The sequence below is a fragment of the Erythrolamprus reginae genome, chromosome 7, assembly GCF_031021105.1.
Source record: "Erythrolamprus reginae isolate rEryReg1 chromosome 7, rEryReg1.hap1, whole genome shotgun sequence".
Classification (NCBI taxonomy): domain Eukaryota; kingdom Metazoa; phylum Chordata; class Lepidosauria; order Squamata; family Dipsadidae; genus Erythrolamprus; species Erythrolamprus reginae.
In genome coordinates this window covers 62,644,291-62,662,629 of record NC_091956.1, presented here as the reverse complement: position 1 = coordinate 62,662,629, position 18,339 = coordinate 62,644,291, and the positions used below count along the sequence as shown (strand labels likewise).

At 43.9% G+C, this 18,339-nt stretch overlaps 1 protein-coding gene across 1 annotated transcript in view; it reads right to left on the bottom strand.

Annotated features, from left to right (window-relative positions):
- Positions 1-18,339, bottom strand: part of JADE1 (jade family PHD finger 1) — a 76,719-nt gene that overhangs the window by 26,695 nt on the left and 31,685 nt on the right. The window contains exons 3-5 of the mRNA XM_070758151.1: positions 13,637-13,719; positions 13,126-13,179; positions 1,799-1,956 (exon numbers count right to left, since the gene is read on the bottom strand). Coding sequence (XP_070614252.1) covers positions 1,799-1,956; positions 13,126-13,179; positions 13,637-13,719 — 295 coding nt within the window. The remainder of the gene's footprint in view (positions 1-1,798; positions 1,957-13,125; positions 13,180-13,636; positions 13,720-18,339) is intronic.

The window sequence follows — 18,339 nt, the reverse complement described above, 5'->3', positions numbered from 1 at the left end:
TTTAAACTTAGGAATACAAAACTGCATGCAGAAAGTGTGTGGTTTATTTCTCACCATTTCTACTTAAAAGGAACATGTGGCAGGTGACATGAAAAACCCTTCCCTGAAGCACTCTGCATGTGCTACTGAATCAGATAATCTAATCTACAAAGAATTCGGGAGATTCTCATATTCCTAAACTCATTACATTATTTAAATTAAAATTATTTAATATATATACAGTATATGCGTTGATTAACATCTTAGATGTGTGATAAAGTATTTAATATTTTTGCAGAGTATATTTTTGCTGCTCATAGAATTTGTTGAGTTTTATTATAAACAGCTTTGGGGTTTTATGTACACATACCCAGAAACAGACTTTCTGAAGAAATACACGTCAGATTTAATCTATGTATCGAGATTACCTCTCATATCAATCAAAAAGTTTGCTTTGTTAAGATTTAGACTTCATGTTTCTAAAACTGCTGCCCCTGTGCTCCATGCCACTCTTCAGTTTGAATTGTCAAACTGAATTCAAATTCAAATGTGAAAAAGCTGTCTTTACTTGCTTATGAAGTCTGGACTGATATAGGAAGAATTTGTACTGTTTCCAAAAGGTTAAAGCCAATCTCCTGTTAGAAGGAGGTTTTCTGGCAGTACGAGATTTCTTTCTGCCATTACATCAAGTTAAAAATAAGTCCTTAGCCTGCCATGTAAAGTGCTTAAGTTATGTGTAGTAAATCTTCTGATGAGTAAGGCTGCTGTAGTACTTTTAACAGTGAAAGATCATTTGCGGGGAAGTATTCAATTTCACACAGCAATCGTATTATGGAATTATCAGAACATCTATTTAAATGCCACCAGCCAAACAATGGATTTACATGACATGCTGAGTTCTTGTTCATTAACTCTTATATCACTTTTCAATAACTGGAAGTAATCCAGTTATTAATATTAATCCTAAAGATTAACACTCTGCCTTCTTTTTGATAAACAGCAGATACCTTGAGAGAAATCCAAATTAGGGAACACTATACTTTCACAGTAACAAAATATAATTTTGTTTATAAAGTGAGTGTTGTGGTTAGCTCTGGCCCTGCTCCTGCCACAAGGACTATGGATGTGGGGGAGACACCCACATGCTGCAGGCCTGTTTTGCCCCCGGTGGAATCTGCTGATGAAGGCTCCTCTGACCAAGAAGACATGAGTGACAGGGAGTAGGAGAGTGTGGCAGACAGCTCAGAAGGAGATCAATTATCTAGCTCCTCCTTGGATTCAGAACAAGAGTTAATGATACAGCCACGCATGCGGAGAGCGATGCATAGGCAACAACAACTGAGAGATTATTATCAAAGAAAATGAGGCCACCTGTGGTTGGGTGGGGCTGTGGTAATTAGTGAGGCTGCTATAAATAGCAGCCTGTGGGTTTGGCCATTGTGGAGGATTATCTGATCGTTGTGTTTCATGACTGCTTTACTGACTTTGACCTTTTGTGTGCTGATTTCCCCCCGCTTTGAAACTAAACCAGGGCAAAGTGTGTTTCACTTTGTGGAAGAAGGACTGTGAATTGCCTCACAGCTGCAGGCTAAGTATCACAGAACTGATAAGGGACTTGTACAAATTACCAGTTTGTTTGGAGACGACTGCTCTTTGCTATACCAAAAGAGGGCTTGGTTTAAGTGAATTTTCATTATAAAGAACTTTGTTTTGAATTTTCAAACGTGTGTGTGTCTGAAATTTGTACCTGTGAATTTTTGGGAGGATTCTACCAGAGAGCCCGACAGAACAGTGAGGGGGATGGTACACCAAAATATACCTGGCTACTGGTTCTGGTATAGTCCCTGGGCTGACTGGCACCTGAACACCTTTCTCCCATTCTTGTCTCCAGGGATCTGCCAACACATAATACTCATCAGGATTCAGCTGGGAAGAATCAGGCAGCTTCATAGCAGTGATCAGGTCTGTTCTAAATACCTGGCAAGACACAAAAAAAGAGAAATGACTAGATGAACCATGACACATCGAGTCCTCAATACCTTCAACAATGTTGAAGAGTTCCTAATTTACTTTAAATGTTTTTTAAAACTCACGGAGATAGTCAAAGACATATCTGCTTTGAAAATAGCCTGGGTTGAACTGTATATCAGTCCGATCAGCTCACCACATGTTTTCTGATATTTTGTGTTACCTGATAAAATCTTTATAATTGTATGTCATAAATTTGTACCAAATGTGCCAAATTTCAATTTTATGACAGGTATGGGTTCCGGATTTTGGGTGCATTCTGTAAACTAGTCCACTTAAGATACCCTGGTTCCAAAATTGTTGCTTTACAATGCCCAGTTTTGCTAGTTAAAGATTATGGAAACCAAAGTTTTACTAGTATATGATTACAGTGGCATCCAACTTCTACTGTATAATTCAGTTTCTAGGAAACACTGAAGGCTTATCTCCATTAACTAACATGCCCTTTCAAGTATCTAGATGTTTATCCTTATTACCATACTGAACCAGGATTTTTTTTAAAAAACATGTCCTCCTTTGTATTAACGACCACCCCAATTCATATTGGAGTCCTCGGAGAGGGGCGGCATACAAATCCAATTAAATAAATAAATAAATAAATAAATAAATAATATGAAACCAATAAAAAAGCTTTAATTATCTGTTGTTTGAAGACTTTCTAAATGAATCCCCAAATATAAACCCAAATACTGTAAATCTTTCTTTACTTAGTTCAAAAGGAAGTACAGTACTGTACTTAAATCACATGTTTTAATTTCAGAGTAATTAAGTAATTTAAAGCTAATCATGCACCCATGGCCAAATATAAAACCTATCTACTTTATCTGGAACAGTTTAAATACCATTGAAAAACATGTCAAAGGAATGTGAACAACATAATAAGCAAATTCTGGGTAAAAGAAATAATGAAACAGAAGAATAAGTACATATACAGTGAACCCTCGATCATCGCGAGGGTTCCGTTCCAGGACCCCACGCGATGATCGATTTTTAGCGAAGTAGCGGTGCGGAAGTAAAAACACCATCTGCGCGTGCGCAGATGGTGTTTTTGCTTCCACTGCCGCCCGCCCTTCGCCCGCCCACCCCGTTGCTCGCGCCTGGGGTGCGCGCGCGTTTGGGGACTCCCTAGATCCGCTCCCCAGCTGGGGAGCGGATCTAGGGAGTCCCCAAACGCGCGCGCTTTCCCCAGCAACGCGCGCGCGGTGGGGACTCCCTAGATCCGCTCCCCAGCTGGGGAGCGGATCTAGGGAGTCCCCACCCCGCGCGCGTTGCTGGGGAAAGCGCGCGCGTTTGGGGACTCCCTAGATCCGCTCCCCAGCTGGGGAGCGGATATAGGGAGTCCCCAAACGCGCGCGCGTTGCTGGGGAAAGCGCGCGCGTTTCGGGACTCCCTATATCCGCTCCCCAGCTGGGGAGCGGATCTAGGGAGTCCCCACCCCGCGCGCGTTGCTGGCGAAAGCGCGCGCGTTTCGGGACTCCCTATATCCGCTCCCCAGCTGGGGAGCGGATATAGGGAGTCCCCACCCCGCGCGTGTTGCTGGCGAAAGCGCGCGCGTTTCGGGACTCCCTAGATCCGCTCCCCAGCTGGGGAGCGGATATAGGGAGTCCCCAAACGCACGCGCGTTGCTGGCGAAAGCGCGCGCGTTTCGGGACTCCCTATATCCGCTCCCCAGCTGGGGAGCGGATCTAGGGAGTCCCCACCCCGCGCGCGTTGCTGGCGAAAGCGCGCGCGTTTCGGGACTCCCTATATCCGCTCCCCAGCTGGGGAGCGGATCTAGGGAGTCCCCACCCCACGCGCGTTGCTGGCGAAAGCGCGCGCGTTTCGGGACTCCCTATATCCGCTCCCCAGCTGGGGAGCGGATCTAGGGAGTCCCCACCCCGCGCGCGTTGCTGGGGAAAGCGCGCGCGTTTCGGGACTCCCTATATCTGCTCCCCAGCTGGGGAGCGGATCTAGGGAGTCCCCAAACGCGCGCGCTTTCCCCAGCTGGGGAGCGGAGCTGGGATGTCCCCAAGCGCGTGCCGCCCGCCCGCCCACGCCGTTGCTCGCGCCAAAGAGGGGGAAGACCCAGGGAAGCCTCTGCCCGGCGGGGAAACTCCACCATCTATGCATGCGTGGAAGGGCACGCATGCGCAGATGGTGGAGTTTACTTCCTGGTTGAAAACTCGCGAAATAGCCCTTTCGCGATACTTGAACACGCGAAACTCGAGGGTTCACTGTATACTGTAAATTGTTGTCAGTACTTTTTCAAATGAAGTAAACACTAGCTGTAAATAAAGTTCAAGAGATGATTGCTGATTATTTTGTATAGAGACCATTACAGTACTTTAAAAATAGAATGAAAATTGAGCATAAAGCCATCCCATCAGTTACATATTCATTTACTCCTATTTTGCACTCAGCTGATGAAAGCAAGATCTGTGCCTATCTCAACTGAAATATTAATCTGTACAAGTACTATGCCATTGGGAAGAACATCTCTACTGAATGTAAAGATGTAGACACCTCTTGCAGAAGGTGGTATCCACAAACACATGTACAGTGGTACTTCTACTTAAGAACGTCTCTACTTAAGAACTTTTCTAGATAAGAACTGGGTGTTTTTATTTTTTTTTAGGAACCATTTTCCACTTAAGAACCCGAACCAGGAAAAATTTCCCTGGAAATTTGAGAGTGGCACGAAGGCCCAGCCAGTTTCCTGCCATTCCCCCTGGGCTGCCAGAGGAGCCTTTTGGCGCTTAAGGAGGCTTTGGCAGTCCAGAGAGAACAAAGCATTTTCCTTTCTCTGGGCGCTTGGACAGGGAATAAACCTCTGCCAGCACCCAGAGAAAAGAACGCTCCCCTCACTCTAAGGAGCCGAGGAGTCACCACAGCAAAGGAAAGGCGCCAGCTACAAAGCGAGCGAGAGGAGAGGGGAGCCCTTCAGCATAGGAAGGAAAAGGCAGCAGGTAGCAGCAGCTAGGGTATGGGAGGCAGTGTCGCCCAGATGTATTGGAGGCGGGTGCTCTTCCTTGCCGCTTCAGAGTCCCTTTTTTTTTAAAGCCTTAAAGTTTTGGATTTTTTGATTCCCCTCCCCTCACTTTCTTCCTTTGGCAGCGACTCTCCTCCTCCTCTTCTTCCTCCTCCTCCTCCCACCCAAATTCTGAGCTTTTATTTCTTTCCAAATAGGGTTACACACATTATTTGCTTTTACATTGATTCCAATGGGAAAAACTGCTTCTACTTAAGAACGTTTCTACTTAAGAACCTGGTCACGGAACGAATTAAGTTCTTAAGTAGAAGTACCACTGTATATTCATATTACATTGGCTGAGAATTCTGGAAATTCCACAGATCTCAGAGAATAGTGGCATGGATCAAACCAAAGCAGATATATACAGATACTCCTCAACTTACAAGAGTTTGTTTAATGACCATTCAAAGTTACAATGGCACTGAAAAAAGGTGACCTATGACCATTTTTTATATTTACAATTGTTGCAGCATCTTCATGATCACATGATAAAAATTGAAAAGCTTGACAACTGAACCATATTGATGACAGCTGCAGTATCCTGGGGTCATATGATCACCTTTTGTGACTTTCCGACAAGCAAAGTCAATAGGGAGGGAAGCCAGTTCACTTAACAATTGTATTACTAGCTTAAGAACGGCCGTATTTACTTAAAAGATTGCAAAACGGGGGAAAACTCACTTAACAAATGTCTCAATTAGCAATAGAAATTTTGGGTTCAATTGTAGTCATAAGTTGAGAACTACCTGTATTAGCTATAATGACTTTTCAATACTTTTTGATTTCTTATCAAAAGAGATGTTGTAAATCAATATGTTTTAAAAGCTATAGTATCATCTATCATTCAGATACACTATTCTACAGCCTTGGCTCAAAATTTCGCTTTGGACCTGAATGCATTTAAAAGTAGTAGTGTACTTTGGATAATATAAGACTCAATCAGTTACAAAGAAGCAGAGATGGAATCCTCCCTATGCCATGTCTCCTAACAGGAGTACACATCTATATCAAATGGACTTCAAATTATGACCATTTGTTTAGTGACCATTTAAAGTTACAGAGGCACTGAACGAAGGGACTTATGACTTGTCCCTGAGGAGACAGCTGCTTCAGACCCGTATGGTCATATTATAAAAATCTGGGTGCTTAGCAGCCTGCCCCCATTTATGAACATAACAGTATGTTAACTCACCTCACCCACCTATCTCCTCCCCACCTATACCCTTTTAACTTCCTACATTCCACGGCCCCTGCTGTCCTTCACATCTTCTTCTGCTACTGACATCTGCTACTGACCAAGCATGCCCAGCCAAGTCCTTTGAAAGGCAGCTGTTAGTTACATAAGGATTTCTTCCTAAGGCTACACACAGCAATTTAATGTGGGGAAGATGGCCTCATGGGGCCAGCTGCCTTGGGAAGGACCAGGCAGGACATAATTCAATTCAATTCAATTTATTAGATTTGTATGCCGCCCCTCTCCGTAGACTCAGGGTGGCTCACAACAACAATAATAACACAATATATAACAAATTTAATAATTAAAAGTCATTAAAAAACCCTTATTAAAAAGAAAACATACCATGCATAAACTGTATAGGCCCGGGGAAGATGTCTCAGTTCCCCCATGCCTGGCGGCAGAGGTGGGTTTTAAGAAGTTTACGAAAGACAAGGAGGGTGGGGGCAATTCTAATCTCCGGGGGGAGCTGGTTCCAGAGGGTCGGGGCCGCCACAAAGAAGGCTCTTCCCCTGGGTCCCGCCAGACGACAATGTTTAGTCGACGGGACCCGGAGAAGGCCAACTCTGCGGGACTTAACCGGTCGCTGGGATTTGTGCTGCAGAAGGAGGTCTCGGAGATATTCTGGCCCGATGCCATGAAGGGCTTTATAGGTCATGACCAACCCTTTGAATTGTGACCGGAAACTGATTGGCAACCAATGCAGACTGCAGAGTGTTGGTGTAACATGGGCATACCTAGGGAAGCCCATGATTGCTCTCGCAGTTGCATTTTGCACGATCTGAAGTTTCCGAACACTCTTCAAAGGTAGCCCCATGTAGAGAGCGTTGTCAGCAACAGGAGCAAGAAGGCAGCAGAAGTCAACACAGGGCAGCAGAGCCCACAGAGTGCAGTGTGGTTAGGTTGACTGTCGCTGGTTGTATCTGAATTTTTCCAGGGCAAGTGTGGCTTTGTGTCACACTACTGTGGGTGGCCACCATTTTGCACCAAGGTGCTGAGCTAAGTCTTCCTGGAATAGCTACAATTTTGCACTGTGGTTCAGGGGCTTCTTACAGCCCCAGAACCATGGCGTATCAAACCTTTGAGTAACAGTGTGGCAAGCAGCCCCAGAGCAATGTGATTCTAGGGCTGCTTGCTACCCCAAAGCAGGGTGCAGGGCAAACAAAATGGAAGAAAATGGGTGGTGGTGGTGTAGAATAGGCAGTTGGGGGGACTGGAAGGCAAGGCAGTTCCTTAATTTACTGGGGCTTGGATTAATGTGAATCCTCAGTTAAAGACTAGTAAAATTAGATTAACAATGGCAAAGTGGCATGCCATTGCAAAGCGATGTGGTCAAGTGATATCACACTTCACAACTGCATCACTTATGATGTGCTACCTCCTGGCTGTAAGTCAAAGACTACTTCCATGTTTCTGTCAATCTAATTTATTATCTCTTATCTATTCAAGCATTACAAAGACTATAAATGCTTCTCCCTACATAATCCTAACTGCAAAATATTACAAAGTAATACAACCTGTGAATGAACTATCTGCTGAATGCCATGGGTCACGTAGAGATATTCACTAAGAGTTTTAAATTATGCTGGGACAGGGTGAAACAGATATGAAATAAATTTGCTGTAGGGAAACTAGATCAGTTCATGCAATGACAGCAAGGATCACTTACACATCAAGTATAAGAACTGAGCTCTACTTAAAAGCTCTACTTAAAAGCGACAAGAGCAGCAAAACACTGCTTATCTGGCTGAAATAACTGAAATCGCATATCATGGAATGAATCTCAATGCTTTAGCTGACAGATTCAAAACAAATGCTTTGAAAATGATTCTACACATTTTACAAACACTGCCGGTAGTAATGTAAATATGTTTCACACATCCTGCCTCATAAATTAATCCATCTTGCAACTCCGAATGATCTGAATCATTCCTCTTTCATTTACAAACATTATGCACATTTTATTTACAGATTGCTTAATTAATTCATCTGGATTAACACCAAGATTATAAATAAAGATATTACTGGTCAGGTTTCATCCAGAATAAAAGCATTACATCAGAACAGGAATGTCTAAGTTATGTAAGATTGATTTGTCCAACTTGGTGCCTCCCAGAAGTCACTGCAATTGAATTATTATTATTATTATTATTATTATTATTATTATTATTATTATTATTATTATTATTATTATTATTTATTAAATTTGTATGCTGTCCCTCTCTGTAGACTCGAATCTGCAAGGCTATCCAGAGTGGACTGGAGTTAGGTGGCATCAGAATTGAATAATAATAATAATCACAATAATAATTCCATTCTGGAATTTAATTTCTGGACTGCAACTTCAAGAACTGGCTATAAATTCTGAGGGTCTCAGACTGGGAAAGACGGGTTTAAGATTCCACTTTTCCCATCAGCCACAAATTTGAAGGATGGACAGAGGCAGGAAAAAACCTTTCACACAGCACCAATTAGATACCATGTTTCCCTGAAAATAGGACATGTCCTGTTATTAATCTCAATAGGGCTTTTAAGGGTATGGGTTGAAATAAGCCCCTCCCCCCAAAATAACCCACCCACCCCCACTACTTTCCAGGGGAAAGGGGGGCACATGCCTCTAGCACACAAACCGAGCCTGCTATATAACCGCTCACTCGCCTGGTGGCTGCCCCCAGTGTGTGGGGCACACGTTTGTTCCAAGCCCCCATCTTTTGCTCAGAAAGAAGGCAGCAGCAACTCAGTCACAATTTAATTCATGACCAATAGTATGGTGATTGGTGGCAAGAAAGAGCAGAGGTGGCAGGAGGGCTCCATAATAATAATAATAATAATAATAATAATAATAATAATAATAATAATAATAATAATAATAATTTATTGGATTTGTATGCCGCCCCTCTCCGTAGACTCGGGGCGGCTAACAACAATGATAAAAACAGCATGTGACAATCCAATAATAAAACAACTAAAAACCCTTATTATAAAACCAAACATACACACAGACATACCATGCATAACTTGTAATGGCCTAGGGGGAAGGAATATCTCAACTCCCCCATGCCTGGCGGTATAAATGAGTCTTGAGTAGTTTACGAAAGACAGGGAGGGTGGGGGCAATTCTAATCTCCGGGGGGAGTTGGTTCCAGAGGGCCGGGGCCGCCACAGAGAAGGCTCTTCCCCTGGGGCCTGTCAAACGACATTGTTTAGTCGACGGGACCCGGAGAAGGCCAACTCTGTGGGACCTTATCGGTCACTGGGATTCGTGCGGTAGCCCATCGAGAGTTGCCTGCTGAGCCAGAGATGCAGGGAGGCAGATGGAAGGTCAATTTTGCGTCTCCACACCGCACTGGCAGATGGGGGACCGGGGCTCTCCCTTTTCCCGCCACCATGGCTCCAGAGCCTTGATCTCCGCCTTGCCTCCTCCAACTCGCAGGCAAGAGCATGCTTCAAAACAGAGCCCACAGGAGCAGAACCAGTCCAGTGGGGTGTGCATATCTTGTGTCTGTACCTGCACACACCAGTTATCGCTTGCTTTCTCTCTCTCTCCCCCGGATGGAAGCCGCTCTTTTTGCGGTGGGGACTCATTTGGCCAGAAGAGAGAGCAAGGAAGAGGCAGGTGCACACAGGCACCGACACAAGATGCGCACACTCTGCAGGATTGGTTCGGCTCCTCTGGGCTCTGCTTCCAGCGGCATTTTGAAACGCACTCCTACCTGCGAAGAGGCGAGGCAGGGATCGAGGCTCCAGAGCCATTGCAGCAGGAGGGGAGGGAGAGCCCCGACTCCCCCATCTGCCAGTGCGACGTGGAGAGACACGAAAGCTGCCACACTCCAATAAGATGCCAGGCCTGCCCGATGCCCTGCACTGCCCCGAGACACGCATCTTACCTGAGTCTGGCAGCTCCGTGACATCTCTCAGCCAGCCTGTGCAGGGAAACATCTTGCAAAGTACAGAAAAACTTCATGCAAGGAATTAACAATTAACAACTCTCAGCAATACGTTTTTCTGTACTTTGCAAGGTGTTTCCTGCACAGACCAGCTGCGAAACACTACAGAGATGTCAGACTACGGTAAGATGCATCTCGCAGCCCAGCCCATCTCCTGCATCCTGAAAATAATAAGACAACCCCCGATAAAGCTGAAGCCATATTTTGGGGGTCAAAAAAAATATGACAGGGTCTTATTTTCAGGAAAACATGGTAGGGTAGCTCCTCCTCTAAGGTGCAGTAGGGAATACTGCCTAAAAACCATCCTTGTAATCTGAAAATAAAGAGTATATGTGTGTGAATGTTGTGTGTATTTCTGTGTGCATGTGTGTGTGTGTATGTGTACAGTATGAATATGTATATATGTGCATACATAGTGAACAAAAAGACATCCAGACAGAAGTACAGTGATACCTCGTCTTACAAACGCCTCGTCATACAAACTTTTCGAGATACAAACCCGGGGTTTAAGGGTTTTTTGCCTCTCCTTACAAACTATTTTCACCTTACAAACCCACCGCCACCTCTGGGATGCCCCGCCTCTGGACTTCCGTTGCCAGCAAAGCACCCATTTTTGCACTGCTGGGATTCCCCTGAGGCTCCCCTCCATGGGAAACCCCACCTCCGGACTTCCATGTTTTTGTGATGCTGCAGGGGAATCCCAGCAGCGCAAAAACGGGCGCTTCGCTGGCAACGGAAGTCCGGAGGTGGGGTTTCCCAGTGAGGGGAGCCTCAGCGAAATTGCAGCATCGCAAAAACACAGAGGTCCGGAGGTGCGGTTTCTAGGACTTCAGTGTTTTTGCGATGCTGCAATTTCACTGATGCTCCCTTCGCTGGGAAACCCCACCTCCAGACTTCCGTTACCAGCGAAGTGCTCGTTTTTGCGCTGCTGGGATTCCCCTTCTGGGATTCCCCTGCAGCATCGCAAAAACACAGAAGTCCAGAGGTGGGGTTTCCCATGGAGGAGAGCATAGGGAGAATCCCAGTAGCGCAAAAACGGGCGCTTCGGCTGGCAAAAGGGGTGAATTTTGGCCTTGCACACATTAATCGCTTTTCCATTGATTCCTATGGGAAAAATTGTTTCGTCTTACAAACTTTTCACCTTAAGAACCTCGTCCCAGAACCAATTAAGTTTGTAAGACAAGGTATCACTGTATATGCCAAACATTCAGGACTTTTCTGTATGTATTGATTTTGGCTAGCTCAGGGGAAAACACAACACTGTGACTATTTCTACACCTGAACACTCTAAAGAGTTGGCTACAAGACAAAAAGAGAATTTAATGGAACATCAAGGATATAATTTCCAAGAATCAACAGTCTGACTACTACTCCTGCTGTTCTGCAGATGCAATCAGCATGTCTAGAGACCATCAGGCAGATACAATAAGTAAATGTCAGGCTGAAACCATTTTAGTTGGGAACTTTGGCCTGCCACACTTTATGCTATTTTTAAATGTATTCTTTGCTATGGGGATTTGGGAGGGGTTATTGCATGAGGGATGTCTGCATGTAGCTATAACAAATTCCTTCTGGATTGTCCAGGTCATCCTTTGTTTTTGCACTTCTGCATCTGCATGGAAAGAGATGGGGGGTGCTGCCAAGTTGGCAGATGAAGATTGGTCAACGTGATGGACTTGGGGGTGAGGGGACAAGGGATTGAATTTTCAACTGGATGGAGAAACCCCTGGGACTTCAGATTCTGGTTTCTCCCAGATGTGCCAACATGGCTCTGTTAATAAATTGGAGCTATGAGGAATATTTGCCTTGGACTCTGATTTAGTTTTGGATTTTATTTGGAATCCTGAAAGTAAAATTACTATACATTGGTACCTCTACCTAAGAACGCCTCTACTTACGAACTTTTCTAGATAAGAACCTGGTGTTCAAGATTTTTTTTGTCTCTTCTCAAGAACAATTTTCCACTTAAAAAACTTGAGCCTCCAAAACTGTAACTGGAAATGGCAGGGAGAAGCCTCCATGGGGCCTCTCTCCTGGGAGGAAACAGGGTAAGAAAAGGGGGGAGAAGCCTCTGTGGGACCTCTCTAGGAATCTCCTGGGAGGAAACAGGGCCGGAAAAGGCGGGGAGAAGCCTCCATGGGGCCTCTCTAGGAATCTCCTGGGAGGAAACAGGAACCACCCTCCCCGTGGTTTCCCCAATTGCACACATTATTTGCTTTTACATTGATTCCTATGGGGAAAATTGTTTCTTCTTATAAACTTTTCTACTTAAGAACCTGGTCGCGGAACGAATTAAGTTCGTAAGTAGAGGTACCACTGTATCTAAACAGTGAATGGTACACAACTCTTCATCTATCACTTTTAAGAACGTATGCCTAATAAGCTTGTTTTTTCTTTTCTATTTTCATCACTTTTTTTTTCTCTTTCACACTGCATCTTTTAAAGATGACAGCATAGTTTGCTGTTAATCTTATGGTGCTCTTTGGGACTCTTTTCAGCTGAAGAACAAGATAAAACACACTGATTAATTAAATATAGAGAATTTTGCAAGTAAGATTTGCAGTTAATCCGCTGAAACAAGGCTCAATATAAATCATAGAGAACACATGCATGTACATAATAAAAAGAAAAGGGAAAACTCTAGTCGGTATTATAAGAATACACTACAACAATTCTATTCTTATGATAGCTCTTTTTTCAGCGTAAACACTCCATCAATAAATAATGTCCAATCTGTTTTGATAAATAACCACCTGCCACAACCTATAATGGCAACAATGACCTTTATATAAGTAATACAGAATAAAAGTAAACGGGGTGGATGTCAAGACCCAAAACATAATTTATTTCAGAAATATCCAACTAAGTAAATATTCATATTTTCTACTCTGATACTCAAGGAACGTGACAATTTGTAATTCTTATACCCGTTTACATCTTGCCAAATCCACTGTGAAAGGGTAAAACAATTTCCTGCTTTTCTGCAGGAAAAAAACAGCATAAGAAACATTTAACAAGACAAATGCATCTAGTTTCACTTCGCTAAGCAAAAGTTCTTATTTATCAATCTGCCGTAATGATTAACAACATACAGAAAACACTGCTGTATAACATTTCCATCTTTACCAACAAATCGGGGAAGGGGGGAGAAAAGAAAAGAAGTAAAAAAAAAGGAGAGAAAAAAAGAAAAGAGAAAGAGAAAAAAAGAAAAGAAAAGAAAATTGGATTGGTGCTAAACCAATCCAATATTCATGGCTAAATAACTAACTTGATGCTGGCAGGGACTGTGGCAGCAGCTGAGCTCCCTGATCTCCTGGCCAGAAGAAAAGTTGCTGGGTGCCAGCTGAGATGGAGCGGAAAAGGAAAGAAAAAGAAGTATTAGGAAAAAAGATAAATCTGTATTTTAGCAAGATGCCATGCTAGATATCAAAGTAATACCTCTGATGGTTTGCGGTCTTTACTCTTAGAGCATGAACTCCTCTGAGGCTGAGATCTAGAATGCTGGGACCAGGTGGATACGCCTAGAAAACAGAAAGAAAGATAGCTGAGAATGTACATGCTCCAAATCCATACAAGATATTTAAACCAAATTTCAGCAAGAGTTTGTTTTTCATATTTTCATCATAATGGACTTGTGTACTGTTGGATGATCCTGTCAAAATTACAGCTCTGGTTTCTTTTCTTTTTTTTTGGGGGGGGGGGGGATGAAAATTCTACAAACATTCATTTTCCTCAAATTACAATGTTGATTTTGGCATTAACTTAGATATGTCTATGGAAATGACAATTACAGTGTTCCCTCGATTTCCGCAGGGGATGCGTTCCGAGACCGCCCGCGAAAGTCAAATTTCCGCGAAGTAGAGATGCGGAAGTAAATACACCATTTTTGACTATGAACAGTATCACAAGCCATCCCTTAACAGTTAACCCCCTAAATTACAATTTCTCATTCCCTTAACAACCATTTACTCACCATGATTACTGGTACTCACCATTGAATAAGACACTTAGTGATCCTGATATTTATAAACATAATTATTTATTAACAATAATTATTTTTTTTGTTATTTATTTGCAAAAATTATTAGTTTGGCAATGACATATGACATCATTGGATGGGAAAAACTGTGGTACAGTGATCCCCCGCTCGTTGCGAGGGTTCCGTTCCAGGACCCCCCGCAACGAGCGGGTTTTCGCTAAGTAGCGCTGCGGAAGTAAAAACACCATCTGCGCATGTGCAGATGGTGTTTTTAACTTCCGCAGTGCTAGCGAGGAGCCGAAGATTGGGGGCGGCGCGGCTGTTTTAAAACGTCGCCGCCGGCATGGGGGGCTTCCTAGCAGCCCCCCAAACCCGGGTTGGGGGGCCGGGGGGTGCTGGCAAGCCCCCCATGCCGGTGGCGACGTTTTAAAACAGCCGCGCCGCCCCCAATCTTCGGCTCCTCGCTAGCGGGCAGGCAGGCGGCGGACAAGCCGTTCGCTGGTGCTCGCTCTCGCCGCTTTGGAGCTGAGTCCTGAAGCGAATTCGCTTCAGGACTCAGCTCCAAAGCGGCGAGAGCTAGCGCCAGCGAACGGCTTGTCCGTGCTCGCTCTCGCCGCTTTGGAGCTGAGTCCTGAAGCGAATTCGCTTCAGGACTCAGCTCCAAAGCGGCGAGAGCTAGCGCCAGCGAACGGCTTGTCCGCGCTCGCTCTCGCCGCTTTGGAGCTGAGTCCTGAAGCGAATTCGCTTCAGGACTCAGCTCCAAAGCGGCAAGAATGAACGGTGTGGGCGGGCGAAGGGCAGGCGGCAGCGAGGAGTTTGCGTGGGCGGTGGGGAAACTCCTTGCTGATGCCCGCTGCTCGCCCTCCCGCCAGCAAGAGGGGGAAGACCCAGGGAAGCCGCCCAGCAGCTGATCTGCCGGGCGCCATCTACGCATGCGTGCCCATAGAAAAAAGGGCACGCATGCGCAGATGGTGTTTTGACTTCCGGGTTGAAAAATCGCAAATTACCCTGTTCGCAATGGTCGGGGACGCAATAACCGGGGGATCACTGTATAGGAAAAAAACCGCAAAGTATTTTTTAATTAATGATTTTTGAAAAACCGTGGTATAGGCTATTCGCGAAGTTCGAACCCGCGAAAATCGAGGGAACACTGTACTGTATTTTTCAGTAAGACGCACTGGAGTATAAGACACACTTTAGTGTTGGGGGAGGAAAACAAGGAAAAAAGGCCTTTTCCTCCCAGCCATTTGCCAAACAGCAAACAGTAAAGATGACATACATTATTTGCTGTGTGCATGTGTGCCTGACCCATAGAAATAGCAAATAATTGGAGAAATGCACTAGAAAAAGTGCAGAGAGGAGCAACAAAGGTGATTAGGAGATTGGAGGCTAAAACATATGAAGAACGGTTGCAGGAACTGGGCATGGCTAGTTTTAATGAAAAGAAGGACCGGGGGGACATGATAGCAGTGTTCCAATATATCAGGGGTTGCCACAAAGAAGGAGTCAACCTATTCTCCAAAGCACCTGAGGGTAGAACAAGAAGCAATGAGAGGAAACTAAACAAGGAGAGAAGTAACTTAGAACTAAGGAGAAATTTCCTCACAGAATAGTTAAGCAGTGGAGCAGCTTGCCTCCAGAAGTTGTGAATGCCCCAACACTGGAGTCTTTTTAGCAGATATTGGATAAATATCTGTCTGAAGTAGTGTAGGGTTTCCTGCCCAAGCAGGGGTTGGACTAGAAGACCTCGAAAGTCCCTTCCAACTCTGTTGTTATTATTATTATTATCTTTTGTATAGATAACATTATAAATAATTTTTCTTTTCTTACACCTCTTATTCACAGTTAATTAAGTTCTAAATCTAGCAGTTTACTGAAAAAAGGCAAAATTACAAACATTCATACTGGGGCTTTGTAACACTTGGACATGTCAATACATTGCCCTCTACAAAGTTGGAGTAGCTACAGAAACCAAAAACACTAATGACATTAGAACTAAAAATAAAAGATTTTTTTCACAGTCTAGATTCCAGAACCATAGGGTATCTATTTGAAGCACCTATCAACCATACATACAGGTTGCCCTGGATTTATAACCACAATTATAACTGGAATCTCAGTCATTGAGCAAAGCAGATGCCATAAAAATTCTTCACTCACCAAACATAATCCCAGCAATTACAATTACAATTATTAAGTAATCTCCCCATTATTAAGCGAAAGAGCTTAATAATAAGAATATTTCAGCTGTGTGTGAAACTGAAATGTTTCTGGCAGGAAGTGAAAGGACTACCTGCTAGAGGGTTTCAATTCTGCAAGGACCCCAAATTTTCTCTGTAGGCAGCCCCTTTTGTCTTAAATATTCCCACTGAAGGACATCCCTTTCCTTAAATACACAGAGGAAAAATTTTCTGTAGAACTGCAGGAATGAAGCTGAAGTCACACTAACACACTACTAACCAGAGCATACAAAATTTTCGCCAGACCATTCCTCATCCCAGCGGCCAGTTAGGTCCCACAGAGTGGGCCTTCTCCGGGTCCCGTCAATGTCGTTTGGCGGGACCCAGGGGAAGAGCCTTCTCTGTGGTGGCCCCGACCCTCTGGAACCAACTCCCCCCCAGAGATTAGAATAGCCCCCACCCTCCTTGCCTTTCGTAAGCTCCTTAAAACCCACCTTTGTCGTCAGGCATGGGGGAACTGAGATATTCTTTCCCCCTACGCTTCTACAATTTATGCATGGTATGTTTGTATGTATGATCGGTTTTTATAACAAGGGTTTTTAGCTGTTTTACTATTGGATTGTCACATGCTGTTTTTACCACTGTTGTTAGCCGCCCTGAGTCCGCGGACAGGGGCGGCATACAAATCCAATTAATAATAATAATAATAATAATAACAACAACAACAACAATAATAATAATCTCTCTGGAACCCACACCGCATTTCGGACATAATACATTAGAAAATGTCCAGATATACTTTACGAGAATAGCCCTGCACTCCTCTACTCGCCACAGAATACTTGATGCAACTAGATTTGAAATCCTAGGTTTAGAAAGTTTCGCCTTCGACACAATCTAAGCACAGCTCATAAAATCATCTGCTATGTCCTTTCAGTCAACAACTACTTCAGCTTCAACCACTACAATACACGAGGACACAACAGATACAAACTCTAAGTGAACCGCCTAAAACGTGACTGTAATTAAATTAAAAATTAAATTAATTAAGCTTCATGAATTCCTACAACCTAATAAAAGATTTCAGATCTCCTCCATTCTCTATGCGTTTTGCTGGCTTTCCATGACTTTCTGAGGAAGCAGACAGAAAAGACCACAAATGGCCATCACATGGTTGTGTCGGGCATGGCATCACATGGTAAAAAATATGAATAAGTTGGCCCATGCCCAAAATATGTTCAACTGACCTGAGGGAAGACCAGCACAATGTTTTTACAATTGCCAGAAGTGCTTTATATACCATAAACCATTATCTCAGGGACCGCCTTCTGCTGCACGAATCCCAGCAACCAGTTAGGTCCCACAGAGTGGGTCTTCTCCGGGTCCTGTCAACTAAACAATGTCGCTTGGCAGGACCCAGGGGAAGAGCCTTCTCTGTGGCGGCCCCGGCCCTCTGGAACCAACTCCCCCCTGAGATTAGAATTGCCCCCATATGGTCATATGATCAAAGTCTAAATGCTTGACAACTTGTTCATATTTATGATGGTTGCCGTATCGCAGGATCATGTCATCACCTTTTGTGACCGTCTGACAAGCAAATCTAGTCTACGGAGAGGGGCGGCATACAAATCAAATCAAATCAAATAAATAAATAAACGGGGAAGCCAGATTTACTTAACAACTATGTAATTAACCTAACCACCGCAGTGATCCTCTTAACAATTGTGGAAAGATTGACAAATGGGGCCAAACTCACTAACAAGAGTCTTGCTCAGCAACAGAAATTTTGGGCTCAATTGTGATCATAAGTCAAAGACTAGCTATAAAACAGATATCTCCCCCACAATGCATTTGTTCATTGGTTAATAAAACTGAAAATATTTCTTTCAAGCAATAACATCAAGCTCACAGAAGTCAATGAAAATGTTAGAAACAAATACACCTTGAGAATGAAGATCTTAAAGTCCAAACTCAGTGGAGGA